Source organism: Capricornis sumatraensis, chromosome 19, assembly GCF_032405125.1.
Source record: "Capricornis sumatraensis isolate serow.1 chromosome 19, serow.2, whole genome shotgun sequence".
In the NCBI taxonomy this organism is placed as follows: domain Eukaryota; kingdom Metazoa; phylum Chordata; class Mammalia; order Artiodactyla; family Bovidae; genus Capricornis; species Capricornis sumatraensis.
In genome coordinates this window covers 75,304,532-75,320,835 of record NC_091087.1, presented here as the reverse complement: position 1 = coordinate 75,320,835, position 16,304 = coordinate 75,304,532, and the positions used below count along the sequence as shown (strand labels likewise).

The following is a 16,304-nucleotide window of genomic DNA, read 5'->3' as shown; positions in this document are numbered from 1 at the left end:
GTGGTACAGGAACAAAACTAATGTATATATATGTATGTATGTATATGTAAGACTTCAGTGTGACGCTAAACCATAGTAGGAAAGACAGTTATTTAAAAAACAACAACAAAAACCTGCATGGCAGTAACCACCCTAAAGCAAAGTCAAAAGACAGATTATAAACTGGGAAACAGCATTTATAGCCCATATTGCAAAGGGTTAGTCACCTTTATATAAAGTGATAAAGCCAGAAAAATAAGATGTGCAGAATACACAGACATGTAGTTCATAGCAAAGGACATACACACAGCCAGATGTCCAGCCATACTCCCAAAAAAGGCATGCAGGGCAGACACTGAGATACTGCATTTCACCTGTCATATCGGCAAAGATTAGAACATTTAGTAAGTGTTGGCAAGGACGCTGAGAAACAGGCAGTCTTCCACACTGTTGGCAGCTTCTGTAGAAGCAATTCAGCAATATCTATTACACGTACGAAAGCATGAAACCTTTTACCCGGCAGCTTCACTTTTGAGAATTTTCCCATAGCTGAGTCTGCACACGTACGGAATGACGCATCCGCAGTGTTGCCCACGGGCACTGCTGGTGGGAGCAGCCGCCAGCGCCTCCAGGGGTGTCGGCTGAAGAGACCAGAGTGCGTCTGCGTCGTGCCCTGCCTCGAACCACCTCCTACACTTGCCCCCTGAGTAAGCACAGTGTACACACGTGCTGCCTTCTGTGTAACAGATGAAAGCGTAATGGCGTGTTCTGCGTCGGCTGGTGTGTGTGTGAGTAGTATCTTTGGAACCATCAGTAGGAAACTGGTCACATAGCAAGCCTCGGGGGAAGGAGAGAGGGAAAACTGGTCAAGTATACCTTCTTGTTCCTTTTGAATTTTGAACAATGGGAATATACTACTGGTTTTGAAAACTTTATTGGAGTATAGTTGAATTACAGTGTTATTGTTAGTTTCAGCTTTACAGCAAAGTGAATCAGTTGTGCAAATACATACATCTGCTTTTTGAAGATTCTTTTCTCGTATAGGCCGTTAGAGAACACTGAGTAGAATACCCTATGCTACACAGTAGGTTCTTATTAGTTATCTATTTTATATACAGGCGTGTGCATATACTAATACCAATCTCCCCTAAATTACTCATTTTTTAATTAAAATTTAAATAAGGGAATCTTTTTTGTTTTGGAAAGCATATACACTGTACAGTTAAGAAAAAATCCTTGTTGTTTAACAGTGATTGTGGATTACTTCTGATATTAAAACAAAAAAACTGGAAGGACATCTTTTTGTCAAAAGAAGATTATTTTATTGCAGATTATCCCTGTTTGTTTCTTTTTGTTTGTTTTGTTTTTGGCGTGCCATGGAGCACGTGGGATCTTAGTTCCCTGACCAGGAATCGATCCTAGGTCCTCGGCTTTGGAAGCAAGGAGTCTTAACCACTGGACTGCCAGAGAAGTCCCTATTTGTGAGTTTTTTTAAAACCAGTTTTTTTTAAATGGGCAAAATATACAAACATGCAGTTCATAGCAAAGAAGAAATATATATGGCCTGGGAATATATGGAAAGACGTTCATCCATAAACTCCTAAAGAAAGCAATGCAGGGAACCCAGCGAGATACTGTATTTCACCTGTCACGTCAGCAAAGTTAGAATGTTTAATGACAGCGTTGGCAGAAGTAGAGGACATCCCGCACTTCAGAGAGTCGGAATTCTCTCTGTGGAAGCGAAAGGGGAGCGTGGAGGACGTTTCTCCCGTCACCTTTACCCTTGGGGGAACAGGAGCTTGGTGTGTGAAGGAATCAATGCAGGTCATGTGCAGAGCGTTAGCTAGATTCCGGAGCTGATGGAACGGAGTTGGGAGCGGAGCCGCCTGGGTTCAACACCAGTCCTGCTGCTTGCTCAGTGTGGGCCCTGGGCGCCTGACTTCACATCCCTGTGCCTCCGTTTCCCTATGTGTGTGGTTCGCAGGGTTGTGGTGGCAGTTAATGAGATGTCCTGGTGCGGCGCTCACTAAATGTCAGCTCTCACTGTTTTCTGACTTTGGAGTGCAAAATCATCACGTTTCTTCTTCACCATCAAAGATTAAGTGACACTTGATATAATTTCTCTGTTTTATGGTATTCTAATTTGATTGTTTATTGTTTGGAAGAAGCAGCAATTATAGAATATTAAATTAACCCGAGCACCTTATTTCATAAAAGTACTATTGCTTTTAGTAAAGAATTTAATTTATCCTGTAAACTGGTAGATACCATACTCCAGAATGTATGTATATATAATTTCTGCTAACAGAAAATAGCTTTTATGAAGCGCCTTTTGTGTATTATGTGACTGTGTTTGGTTGCACGCTCTGTCATTCCCATTCATTTAACCTCATTTTTCGTTAATGGCCTCCCTAAGGGCCCTGATTGGATATTGTATTCTTACTTGCCCTGTCTTCCCCATCAGATGCACTGTGTGTCTGTCTGTGTACTCAGTAGCTTTGCTTTGTACATAAAAAGAATAATATTTTTTAATCTAAGAGCCAGTCTTTGCTTCCTTGGGGGTGATAGCACTCTCTGAGAATGTATGGCTCAAGGTGAGGCAGTATTTTCCATAATATAATGTTTCTTCAAAATTTTAAAAGTAGCAGGAAAGAAATAGAAGAAAACATGTTATTCTTTTCTCTTTATTTTAACATTAGGTTAATGACCCTTTGAAGCCATGTTTTCTTAGTAATGAAGCAGGCTCTGGGGTGTGAAAATTCTCAAAACAGCGTCAGGTAAGCGACGAGCGGAGTAGGAGCAGGCATCCAGTGCAGCGCAGCCACTTATGTGACCTTAGACTCACCTGCCACAAAACTGTGCCGCACACTTGGTTTAAAAAATGATGACAGGAGAATTTCGCCAGTTTAAATTTGAAACCCTTAAAAATTAAAATATATATATATATATATTTTTATAGAACAAAGGAGAATTCAGAAGATAGTATCCCATCTCAGTTTTAACCCTAGTAGTGAAGATCAGTTTTATGCATCAGTTTTTAAATTACTGGATATTATAAGTTCTGTTTTTGTCTCTTTTAAAATTTTTATCTAAGTATAGTTGATTTACAATGCTGTGGTAGTTTCAGATTTACAGTAAGGTGAATTAGTTATATATATACATATATCCATTCTTTTTATAGATTATTTTCCCATATAGGTCATTATTTTAGTCTCTCCTAAAATAATAAGAGCTTTAATTTTTAATAAAAATAGATAATATATATAAAATACACATAACATGAAATTTACCATCTTGACCATTTTTGAGTGTTAGAAACTTTTTTATATAAATCAGTTTCAATATTCTGAAATAGAATATAGAAAAAAAATTCACTTAAACAACTTTATGTATACGGGTTAATTATAAAACATTTTTTCAACTGTACTAATTTTTGAGCTGTCCAGCCTAGTATTTTGTACTTGTGCTCAATAAATATTTGAATAAGTGAAGAAATTATGAAATATTATTTTCTAGGATATTGGAGAAGGCAATGGCACCCCACTCCAGTACTCTTGCCTGGAAAATCCCACGGCAGAGAAGCCTGGTGGGCTACAGTCCATGGGGTCGCGAAGAGTCAGACACGACTGAGCGACTTCACATTCACTTCTCACTTTCATGCATTGGAGAAGGAAATGGCAACCCACTCCAGTGTTCTTGCTTGGAGAATCCCAGGGACGGGGGAGCCTGGTGGGCTGCCATCTCTGGGGTCACACAGGGTCGGACACGACTGAAGCAACTTAGCAGCAGCAGCAGCAGGACATCTTTTAGTAAGTCTGGCACTCTCATTTCTCTAGGTGGCCGTCAGACCCAGGAGCAAAGAACTCAGAGAAATGTAACAAATGTACCTGGAGAAAAACGCACTGAAAATGGGGTAAGTGATAGTGAATTTTATTGGACAAGTTTACTTGCTTTTTATAGGTACTGATGCATTTTGGTTATGATTTAACTGTTAATATTCATTTTGACTGTGCTGAGTCTTCACTGCTGTGCGCAGCCTCTCTCTGGTTGCAGTTGTCGGGGCTGCACTCTCGTTCAGATGTGGAGGCTGCTCGTGGAGGTGGCTCTTCTCGTTGCAGAGCGCGGGCTCTGGGGCACGCAGGCGCCAGTAGTTGGGGCACATGGACTCTAGAACCAGGGCTCAAGAGTCGTGGCTCACGCGCTTAGCTGCTGCACGGCTTGTGGACTCTTCTTGGACCGGGGATGGAAACGGTGTCCCCTGCATTGCAAGGCAGATACTTAACCGCTGGACCACCAGAGAAGCTGTATGATCTATTTTTAAAGAATTATTTTTGACTAGTACTAACCTAAAACAGTAAAACTACCAGTTATTTACCAGCAAAACAAGTTTATTTGGGAACAGCAAAGAACTGTAATTCAGGACATGCAGCTATGGACAGCCACATGCAAGTACTCTGCAACAAGAGGAAACACTTTTATAGAGGAGAAGGGGAGGTTGGGAGGGGCTGTTATCAACAAAAAGTCTTTTGGAGGAAACTGGGAGTTTGAAGTTTGGTGGCCTTTCCTTAGCTGCATTGTTGCTGCAAGGAGGAGGTGGGTCTTCCTTCTGCCGGTGGCCGTGAGTGGTGGAGTTTCCTCCTCTGGGGACACACGGTACGCCTCTTCCTGTTGGGTTGGGATCTGCACTGGTGTCTAGAGCTGTGTGTGTGAGAGCACCCCGCTGTGGCCTCTCAGCCCCATTTTCTTGGGTTTCCCTGTGTATTTTCACAGGGGAAGTTGCCATCTTTGTCGAGTATTTCACTCATTTCTGTGAAGGTGTGACGCGGCAGCCTGAGCAGCCATGGTCTCATCGTCCTCACGGTGCCCGTGCACTGGGTGGGCTCCAGCAGAGCAGTGCCCTCCAATGCCCTTTACGTGCAGCTGCCATGGCTGGTCCTGGAACCGCAGCCGCGGGCCTCGGTCCCCTGGAGGCAGATGGGCTCATCTCCGGACTGAGAGGCGGGCGTGCAGACTTGCTTTGTGTCTTCAGTGTTGTACTGAAACCCTTCCGTAAGGTTTTAAAAGACAAGAGGGCTGCTGGGCTGAAGTCATTATAGGTGTCTCCAGGAGAGAGGACTTCCTTTGTCATCTGGTGTAGAGTTGGAGAAAAGGCCTAACATCGGTTATAGGGGAAGAAGTTTGTCCAAGCAGATGGATTCTTTGAAGAAATCTGTGTTGAAAGAGCAGAAATGCATGAATGACAATGAGTGAATGAGAGGAGAATAAAGAAGGAGAGAGATTTCATCATGATCTTTTCTGGAAACTCTCGTAGCAACTTCTCCAAATAGTTTTCAGGCTGAAGAATAGTTCTTTTTCTGGCTCTGCCCTCACTGGATGTGTAGCTTCGGCAGGTTACTGCCTAGCACACTGCTTGGCACGGTCACACACAGGTGAGAGACACGGGCCTGGAGTGCGGAGGGCCCATCTTCAGACACTGGCTTCAGAACTTTCTAACTAGCTGAATTTGAGCAAGTCACTTTGCCCCTCTACTTTCCAGCTTCATGTTACTGGCTTGCTTTTATCAATTACCATTGTGACTTTAAATGATAAACTTATATCTCAGTTTCTTTGTACAATCACCTTAAACCATGTCTCTGGACCTCCCTTCTCGTAAGACGAAGCTGTCAGCACCCCGCCCCTTTTCTCCATTTCCCTCTCCCTCCTACCTTCTAGCTTTTTCAGCTGTACTTCTGTGTTGTCATTGCTGATAATATTTGTGTACTTTTATCTGAGTATAATTGAAGACTTTTATACTTTGTTTATGCCAAAGCCTTTGACTGTGTCGATGACAACAAACTGTGGAAAATTCTGAAAGAGATGAGAATACCAGACTACCTGACCTGCCTCTTGATAAACCTACATGCAGGTCAGGAAGCAACAGTTAGAACTGGACATGGAACAACAGACTGGGTACAAATTGGGAAAGGAGTACATCAAGGCTGTGTATTGTCACCCTGCTTATTTAACTTATATGCAGAGTACATCATGAGAAACGCTGGGCTGGATGAAGCACAAGGTGGAATCAAGATTGCCAGGAGAAATATCAAGAACCTCAGATATGCAGATAACACCACCCTTATGGCAGAAAGTGAAGAGGAACTAAAGAGCCTCTTGATGAAAGTGAAAGAGGAGAGTGAAAAAGTTGGCTTAAAGCTCAACATTCAGAAAACGAAGATCATGGCATCAGGTCCCATCACTTCATGGGAAATAGATGGGGAAACAGTGGCAGACTTTATTTTTCTGGGCTCCAGAATCACTGCAGATGGTGACTGCAGCCATGAAATTAAAAGATGCTTGCTCCTTGGAATGAAAGTTATGACCAACCTAGATAGCATATTCAAAAGCAGGGACATTACTTTGCTGACTAAGGTCCATCTAGTTAAGGCTATGGTTTTTCCAGTGGTCATGTATGGATGTGACAGTTGAACTGTGAAGAAAGCTGAGCGCCGAAGAATTGATGCTTTTGAACTGTGGTGTTGGAGAAGACTCTTCAGGGTCCCTTGGACTACAAGGAGATCCAACCAGTCCACCCTAAAGGAGATCAGTCCTGGGTGTTCATTGGAAGGACTGATGTTGAAGCTGAAACTCCAATACTTTGGCCACCTCATGCAAAGAGCTGACTCATTTGAAAAGACCCTGATGCTGGGAAAGATTGAGGGCAGGAGGAGAAGGGGATGACAGAGGATGAGATGGCTGGATGGCATCACTAACTCGATGGACATGGGTTTGGGTGGACTCTGGGAGTTGGTGATGGACAGGGAGGCCTGGCGTGCTGTGGTTCATGGGGTGGCAATGAGTTGGACATGACTGAGCAACTGAACTGAATACTTTGTTTATACATTAGTTATAAAGTTGAAAAGCATTTAATGGTGTTTTAGATTTTTCAAATGCTAACCACTGTAGGGCCAAGGGATGTACTAGATTATATTTCCTTCTTTTGAGTGCCACTCAGGGAAAACTACTCCTCCTGTCAGGATTAAGGATTCTCCTTCCTTACCCTCCAATCGCTAAAGATCATTCCACAAATCCTCTTCCTGTTCCTGCCTTCTGACTTGCTGGTACCCTGAGTCTGAAGCCTCTGTGGGGTTCTGGCAGGCGTATGTGCTTCAGAAAGTCTGAAGGAATAAAGGCCCAGGCCCCATAGGTAGAACTTCTGATTCAGTAAGGCTGGGATGGGCCTGGAAGACTCATATAATACTGTTGCCGTGCCAGGTTTGGGAACCTCCAGAATGCATGTACCCACTCTCCAAAGCATTCAGAACTTACCTGTCCAACAGAATCTTGAAGATCCCTTTGTCTTCTAAGATTTCCTGTGGCCTGAACTTCAGGGGAAGTGAAATAAGTATATCAAATAGGCGGGGACTGTGTTTGTGTATAAACGGAAGGGACTTAGGAGGAACGGAGACCAGTAACAGTATGGTGAGTTTCGATGCAGTGGGTCCTTGATCTTTCCAGGATGAAGTTGTTTATTGTTAACATGGAGATGATGTTTACATGTCAAGATCAACAAAACTGAAACCTGAAACCTAAATTAAAACTGTGTTTGCATCCTATATGGGAGCTTGTAATTAGAGGAAGGTTGAGAGCTGGTGAGGAGGCGTGACTCTTGTGCTGGAAGCGTGACATCTAAGAGATTATTGTGTTCATGGCACCCACATCTGCCTTTTAAGCCTAATAATATGTTACCTTTGTGAAGCACTTTACTGTCTACAAAGCACTTTTATGTGCATTTTTAAAGTTAATAAGATGTTAAAAATATCCTTCTCCAAAAATGTTTTTGCTGTGCACCCTGGACCTAGACTAACAGCGCCTGAGCCTGTGTGCCCCATGCCTGCTGGCACCTGCTGAGGCGGCTGCTCTCCCCGAAGTGCGGGTCACAGACTCAGCTGTCTAAGAAATAAAGGCCCCGGCCCCACTGGCAGAACTTTTCATTCAGTAAGTGTGAGGTGGGCCTGGAAGACCCTCGTGTGACACTGTTGCTCTGCCAGTCTGGGAACGTCCAGGTTATATGTACACACTGCCATAAGCATTCGGAGCTCACTTGTCCAATAGAATTTTGAAGATCTGGTTTGCCTTTATGGTATAAAGGCAAATTCACTTATCCTTACTGTGCGTGCCTGCATCAGGGGGTCCCAGGACTACCCTCAGTGTCAGCAGTGTGCCCGGAGGATTCGCAGGACTCAGCATGAGGCGTAGTCACGGCTGGGGGCCCCAGCCAGAGCAGGCAGCGCAGGAGCCGCCGAGGGGAGAGGCGGCGCGGGCCGTGGAGTCTGGGGAAAGCTGCCCAGCTCCCAGGGGTCCCTCCCAGCGGAGTCACACGGGACGCGATGCGTCCAAACCAACTGCTTGCTTGAGACTAGAGTCACGGTATCGCTTCTTATTCTGCAGAGAGTCGGATACTGCTTAGCGACTGAGCAGCAACGCAGTGCTTGTTAGTGTGTTTCTGGACGAGTCATTATACCAAAAGAAAGCTGCCTGGAAAACGGCGTCGTTTTCTAGGAACTATGGTAGTGAGGCGGAGAAGGCGATGGCACCCCACTCCAGTACTCTTGCCTGGAAAATCCCATGGATGGAGGGAGGAGCCTGGTAGGGTGCAGTCCATGGGGTTGCTAAGAGTTGGACACGACTGAGCGACTTCCCTTTCACTTTTCACGTTCATGCATTGGAGAAGAAAATGGCAACCCACTCCAGTGTTCTTGCCTGGAGAATCCCAGGGATGGGGGAGGCTGGTGGGCTGCCGTCTGTGGGGTCGCACAGAGTCGGACACGACTGAAGCGACTTAGCAGCCCCAGCAGCATGGTAGTGAGGAGTCGTTAACTGAGCAGATACTGTGTGCGGTGAGGAATCCTTTTGTTTTCATAGACAGATTTGCGATCTTTGATAGTTTTTGGCACATACTGGAAAACTACATTTAGCACATGTTGGCAGAATGTTTTCATGGTACAATAAGTGGGATATAAAGCTAAGTCTTTTTACTAATATTTGAAAGACTAAATATCCATAAAAACATATAATTAGAGGCTTAAGATGGAAGACAAGTGTATTGTGTAATTGTCTACAATGGTTTGTGTTGAGAAACCTTATTATATGTTTTTAATAAATGAATTATTGCAGCACCGATTTCAAAATTATATATAAAACAAATTACTTGAGGAGATGAAAACACATGGGACTAAAGCCGTGTCATCAACTGACTTGTGATCTAAGCTTTTAACCATAACTATCAAGTGAGTTGCAGTTAATATGTTAAAAATACAGTTCTGATAGCCTGTTTGTCAAGAATACTTAATTTTGTCAGCTTTTTTAGTTGTGATTCAACATAATTAGTACACATGAGACATTAGCCAATACGTCCCCCTTTACGCCTAGCTTTTAGCAACTTGAGCTAGCTTAGTTACTGGAAACCTGGTTATAGTGCATTTGGGGTTGATGGCTTAATAACATTTTTATGCTTACCTTTTTCATTCTTATCAAAATAAAATACCATTATATGAGATTCTTTCTTCATCAAGAGGTTAACATTTTATTTTAAAAAGAGGATAATTAAAATATAAACCCTGACAACACCAAATGTCAGCAAGGATGAGGTGAAGCTAGAACTTTGTATATTGCTGGGAGAGTGTAAAATGATGCTTCACTTTGGAGAACAGTTTGTCAGTTTGTGTAAGTGAAACGAGCACTTAACCACACAACGCTCAGTCCCCAGCTTCACTTCTTGACATCAGTTACCCAAGAGAAGCCAGAACATTTGTCCACATAAATACTGGTGCATGAATGTTCAAGATGGCTTTATTCCTCATAGCTAAGGAGTGGAAACGACCTGAATGCTCATCAGCAGATGAGCGGGAAAATAAAACTGCTTATACAAGTGAGTGCTACTTGCAACAGAAAAGAACGGATTCCTGGTGCAGGTAACAGCATGGATGGGTCTCTAAACGCTGCAGGAAAGGAAGCAAGCCAGACTCAAGGAAGTGACCCTGTCCACGGAACTTCTTGAGCACACAGGACTTGGAGATCGTGGCTCACCCACCCCCATCCCCACGGGTGGGATAGAATTGACTGGGAAGCTCAGTGGGGAGCTCTCTGGGATGATGGAAGCACGGTGTTGACTGGGGTGGCGGTTAGACTGTGATGCGCAGTGGTCGGCTAGTGCAGCAGCATACCTCAGGCGGTGTGCTTATGATCTGTGAGTTACGCCTCAGGTAAAGTGAATGTGAACCCTTTCTCTGTGTGTTTGATATACTAGCCTGCCATTTCATTTTGTTAACTTACTACCATTATGTATGTTGTTGGAGTTTTGTATCAGAAATGGATTGGAATATATACTTATCAGTTTTTTAAAGTTGCTGATCTTAAATTTAGGAACATTAAGAAAAAAAATTAGAAAATCATGGGATTTTTATTGACAGTGTTGTGAAATTTTATGTATATATATATATTTAAACAGCACATTATAGTATCTACGAAGTTTCTAGGGGTCAGGAAGTCAGGGCTTGGCTAGGTTACTTGGATTCAGGGTCTCTTGCGACACTGCAATCAAGGTGTTGGCCAGGATCACAGTCATCCAGAGCTTGACTGGGCTGGCGGATCTGTTTTCAAGCCCATGAGATAATATTTTTACACGGAATTTCTGTAAAGTCAGGAACAGTAATGTAAAGAGGGCTCGGCTTCTCATTTGGCTTCATCGCTTTGGGGTAGGAGGCTTTAAGAGGCGCTTTGTGCTCTCAGACCTGCAGGTCTCAGTGGACCAGGGTAGCCGACTGTGGTCCTGCTTTTCTGAGCTGCTCGCAGGCTTTCCGGGATGGAGACGGCCGCACAGTGCAGTTTGCACAGGAGTGCACGATGACGTGTGAGCCCTCACCGCTGCGCTGGGAGAATGCTCGTTTCATTTCCCAGCGAGAATATCAGAATAGAGGACTGAGCGCAGGTTCCATTCCTCATGGTTGAACTTGATGGGTAACCTAGTTTCTTGCCATGTGAGAGTCTTACCTCATTCGGCAGAAGAGAGGCTCGCTTGTTGGAACCAGAGAGCAACTGCATTTTACTTTTTTATTACTCACAGTGTATGGGATTCTATCTGGCATATCAAGGGTAAGTGACTCACCATGATATCAAACATGCATAATGCTCAAACAAAGAAATAACTCCGGTTCCCCTGACCCCTCCACCACGTCAAGGCTGGGGAGCTGCGTCCTTTCCATGGGCCTGCCGAGCTGTCCCGAGAGAACTTTCCCACTCATTTTACTGGTCGTGGAAGTGACTTGTCCTCTCTGTAACCTGGAGTTGAACTCATCAGATAACTACCATAATGAGGGACCTCAAAGTGCCCAAGGGAGCAGGATTTGATTTCTTCTTATTAGATGCAATGGAAAGAAATAAGTGAGGAATTAGGTCATAGGTTTGTCTGAATAAATTGAGTTCATATGGAGAATTTAAAATTATTCCCCTGGGGTTTAGTTTACATGGAGAGAATACATGCTGTTAGGCCTGTCATAAAAGGATCAAATTTGCATCAGAGGTTTTTGTTTTCTTTTTAAAGAAAGCCCTGAAAAGATGCTTCTGCTAAATTTTCACATTGAACAAATTAGGGAATCTCTACTAAAGTATAAAATGTTGCCTGTCTGTTGACTTACAAGTTTATGGTGGCTTGTGTTTTTATAACCCATTTATAATAAAATTAAGTTACACAGGTGTGTTCACTTTGAAATAATTCACTGTGCTGAACACAGATTTATACAGGTTTCTGTCTGTAATACCTACATCAATAAAATTTCTATTCAACTTCAGATTAAGAGCTTTGTGTTGGGCTAGCCCATGTGACATACATATGTTTTGAAAGTGAAGTGACTCAGTTGGGTCCGACTCTGTGACCCCATGGACTGTAGCCTCCCAGGCTCCTCCGTCCATGGAATTTTCCAGGCAAGAGAACTGGAGTGGGTTGCCATTTCCTTTTCCAGAGGATGTTCCTGACCCAGGGATTGAACCTGGGTCTCCCACATTGTAGGCAGACGCTTTACCATCTGAGCCACCAGGGAAAATTTCTATTAAAGTACAATATATATTAGTATATACCTAAGATATAATATCTGAATTACTTATGTCAATAGAATATATCTTAGTTTTATAATTAGAGACACACATAACACATACAAAGAGCTCTATCTTGTTCACAGTGTAAATATCAGAATACGCAACCGTTCAGTTTCTCCTCCGTCTTCTTTTGTTATTTTAAGCCCTTGGTGAGGAGGTGAGACCAAAGAGCTAAGTTTTTGGTTTTTTTCTTCAAGTTGTAAAATTATGAAATTAATGTAAATTGAAAGATTTGTTACAGGAACTTCATTTTTCTCTAGTCGAGAATATGTTTCTGAAAGTTTCAAAAATACCTTTTGTTGACCTTCCCTGATTAAGAACCCACCTGCCAATGCAGGGGACATGGGTCGGTCCCTGGTTGGGGAGCTTCCACAGGCCACGGGACAAACTGAACTCGCGAGTCGCAGCTGCTGCGGCCCGCACACCTGCAGCCTGTGCTCCACCAGGAGAAGCCCGCGCGTGTCAGCTAACGGTGGCCCCGCTCGCCGGGCTGGAGGAGGCTCACAGCGACCAGGACCCAGCGCGGCGAAGCCAGTCCGTGGCTTAGAAACTCCTTGCTGTGGTGATTGCAAACATCTCGGTAGATGGAAATTAGAACACTTTATTAATATTAAAGCAGAAATTTGAGTGCATTGTGACAGTTGGGGGATTTTTATAGAATGAACAAATCTCAAATGAAGTTTCTGTAATTTGGCAGTTTACAGAATCTGGTTTAGAAAAGGAACTTGCTCCACATTGCTTTCTCAGGACTTTAGATAAACAGAATGGGGGCTCCAGTTAATTAAATCCTGATTCCACTTTCTAACAGTCCAGAATGGGCTTACCACCATATGATTGATTTGGGGAGGACAGGAGTCAGAGGAACAGGGCTTGGTACCCTTGTGGAAAGTTACAAGAGGCCCAGAGTACACAGGAGCCCAGAGATGGACCGTGGAGCTCCAAGGAGGGGCCGTGCACCTGCATGGCTGGGCCACGGGGCTAGAGAAGGCCGGAGGAAGACAGGCGTGGCTGGAGTCGGAGCTCTGGCCCTCTGCCAGCTCTGTGTCCTTAGCCATGTCCCTCTGGCTTTCCCCCGGGATTCCTCTGCAGTGTGGGCTAATCTGCCTGCGCAGGTTTGTTGTGAAGATGTGTGATACAGTGCATGTCACACGTCCAGCCTAGAAGGAGGTGCGGTAGGAGATGGTCAGGAACAAACCCTCTGCATCCTTCTCTGTCCATGCAACTGACCTGGGGCACATTATTTGAACTTTTCTCATCTGTAGAATGGAGCTGTAATTATCTCTGCCCGATAGTGTTATTTTAAGGCTTAAATAAGTTGATAAGTGGAAAGTAATCACATTAGAGCAAGGTTCATGACAGAAGAACTGTACAAAAAAGATCTTCACGACCTGGATAATCACGATGGTGTGCTCACTCACCTAGAGCCAGACATCCTGGAATCTGAAGTCAAGTGGGCCTTAGGAAGCATCACTATGAACAAAGCTAGTGGAGGTGATGGAATCCCAGTTGAGCTATTTCAAATCCTGAAAGATGATGCTGTGAAAGTGCTGCACTCAATATGCCAGCATATTTGGAAAACTCAGCAGTGGCCACAGGACTGGAAAAGGTCCGTTTTCATTCCAATCCCAAAGAAAGGCAATGCCAAAGAATGCTCAAACTACCGCACAATTGCACTCATCTCACGCTAGTAAAGTAACGCTCAAAATTCTCCAAGCCAGGCTTCAGCAATATGTGAACCGTGAACTTCCTGATGTTCAAGCTGGTTTTAGAAAAGGCAGAGGAACCAGAGATCAAATTGCCAGCATCCACTGGATCATCGAAAAAGCAGGAGAGTTCCAGAAAAACATCTATTTCTGCTTTGTTGACTGTGCCAAAGCCTTTGACTGTGTGGATCACAAGAAACTGTGGAAAATTCTAAAAGATGGGAATACCAGACCACCTGACCTGCCTCTTGAGAAACCTATATGCAGGTCAGGAAGCAACAGTTAGAACTGGACATGGAACAACAGACTGGGTACAAATTGGGAAAGGAGTACATCAAGGCTGTATATTGTCACCCTGCTTATTTAACTTATATGCAGAGTACATCATGAGAAACACTGGGCTAGAAGAAGCACAAGCTGGAATCAAGACTGCCGGGAGAAATATCAATAACCTCAGATATGCAGTTGACACCACCCTTATGGCAGAAAGTGAAGAGGAGCTAAAAAGCCTCTTGATGAAAGTGAAAAAGGAGAGTGAAAAAGTTGGCTTAAAGCTCAACATTCAGAAAATGAAGATCATGGCATCTGGTCCCATCACTTCATGGGAAATAGATGAGGAAACAGTGGAAACAGTGTCAGACTTCATTTTTGGGGGCTCCAAAATCACTGCAGATGGTGATTGCAGCCATGAAATTAAAAAACGCTTACTCCTTGGAAGGAAAGTTATGACCAACCTAGATAGCATATTCAAAAGCAGAGACATTACTTTGCCAGCAAAGGTCTGTCTAGTCAAGGCTATGGTTTTTCCTGTGGTCATGTATGGATATGAGAGTTGGACTATGAAGAAGGCTGAGTGCCGAAGAATTGATGCTTTTGAACTGTGGTGTTGGAGAAGACTCTTGAGAGTCCCTTGGACTGTGAGGAGATCCAACCAGTCCATTCTGAAGGAAATCAGTCCTGAATATTCATTGGAAGGACTGATGCTGAAGCTGAAACTCCAGTGCTTTGACCACCTCATGCAAAATGTTGACTCATTGGAAAAGACTCTGATTCTGGGAGGGATTGGGGGCAGGAGGAGAAGGGGACGACAGAGGATGAGATGGCTGGATGGCATCACTGACTCGATGGACGTGAGTCTGAGTGAACTCCGGGAGTTGGTGATGGACAGGGAGGCCTGGCGTGCTGCAATTTGTGGGGTCACAAAGAGTCGGACACGACTGAGGGACTGAACTGAACTGAAGGTTCATGATGAGCACAAAAAAATGCACCCTGTCGTGAACAGGATGGGGACATGCTTTCAGATCCCATCAGTTGCCACTCCTGCGGATGTGGATGATGCTTTGTCGATCATGGGTCAGTCTTTAGTGTAGGCCATACCGGTGGTGTTCTAATGAGATATTTATATTTCAGGATCTTTGATGCATTTCAGCTTCTCGAGACCCGGTGGCAGTGAAATGACGTTTGCCTTTAGGTGTCACCTGCACGTTTATGTTTTAGTTTGTGTGTTCTTAAACATTTGGCATCCCCATTTACTCAAATAAATTTAATAGAAGCAGTCAACCAGGAGGAGAGGTTCTTAGGAGAAAGTAAACTAACTTATGTTCCTCTGACTTCTAGTGAAGTGAAGTGAAGTTGCTCAGTCGTGTCTGACTCTTTGTGACCCCATGGACTGTAGCCTACCAGGCTTCTCCGTCCATGGGATTTCCCAGGCAAGAATACTGGAGTGGGTTACCATTTCCTTCTCCAGGGGATCTTCCTGACCCAGGGATCGAACCCGGGTCTCCCACATTGGAGGCAGGCGCTTTAACCTCTGAGCCACCAGGGAAGCCCCCTAACTTCTAGGGAACCTATTTAAAAATCTCGATGTGTGTGCATTGTGACATTAGAGAAGAATGATGACGCAGACGAGCATCCATTCCTCTGAGCGTGTGTTGTTCTCTGTAGGTTGGGAATCCACGTGTTGAACTTACCCTCTCAGAACTGCAAGATATGGCAGCTCGGCAGCAACAGCAGATTGAAAACCAGCAGCAGATGTTGGTGGCCAAGGTACGTTACTAAGCAGCGGGGAATGGCCAGCGAGTGTCCTTCCGCATTATTTTAGATTCCATGGCCGATCCGCGTAAGTAGAACTGTGCTGCCACAGTGGCAAACAGGGTCCTTCCTCATGGTCTCTCCTATGATAAGAGGTGCCCACTGTGGCTTCTTGACATTGGGGAGCATCAGGCAAGAGCATCTGACCCTTGACTTGCACACTCAGACCCCAGGACAGGAAGCGGTTGAACTTAACCCACTTGTAGATAAAATTTGGAAAGAAAAGATGCTCTCCATCACCCCCTTCTTTTTCCTCTGGGTGTGTGCTCAGCCAGCGTGGTTGGCATTAGTGTTCTGGAGGGATGCTCTCCATCACCCCCTTCTTTTTCCTCTGGGTGTGTGCTCAGCTGGCGTGGTTGGCATTAGTGTTCTACAGGAAGCCAGCGACCCGCGTAAGACGCT

The 16,304-nt window shown here is 44.3% G+C and overlaps 1 protein-coding gene across 1 annotated transcript in view; it reads left to right on the top strand.

Annotated features, from left to right (window-relative positions):
* Positions 1 to 16,304, top strand: part of PPP1R13B (protein phosphatase 1 regulatory subunit 13B) — a 73,595-nt gene that overhangs the window by 38,474 nt on the left and 18,817 nt on the right. Inside the window, exons 4-5 of the mRNA XM_068991089.1 lie at positions 3,816 to 3,892; positions 15,756 to 15,857. Of these exons, the coding sequence (XP_068847190.1) occupies positions 3,816 to 3,892; positions 15,756 to 15,857 (179 nt within the window). The remainder of the gene's footprint in view (positions 1 to 3,815; positions 3,893 to 15,755; positions 15,858 to 16,304) is intronic.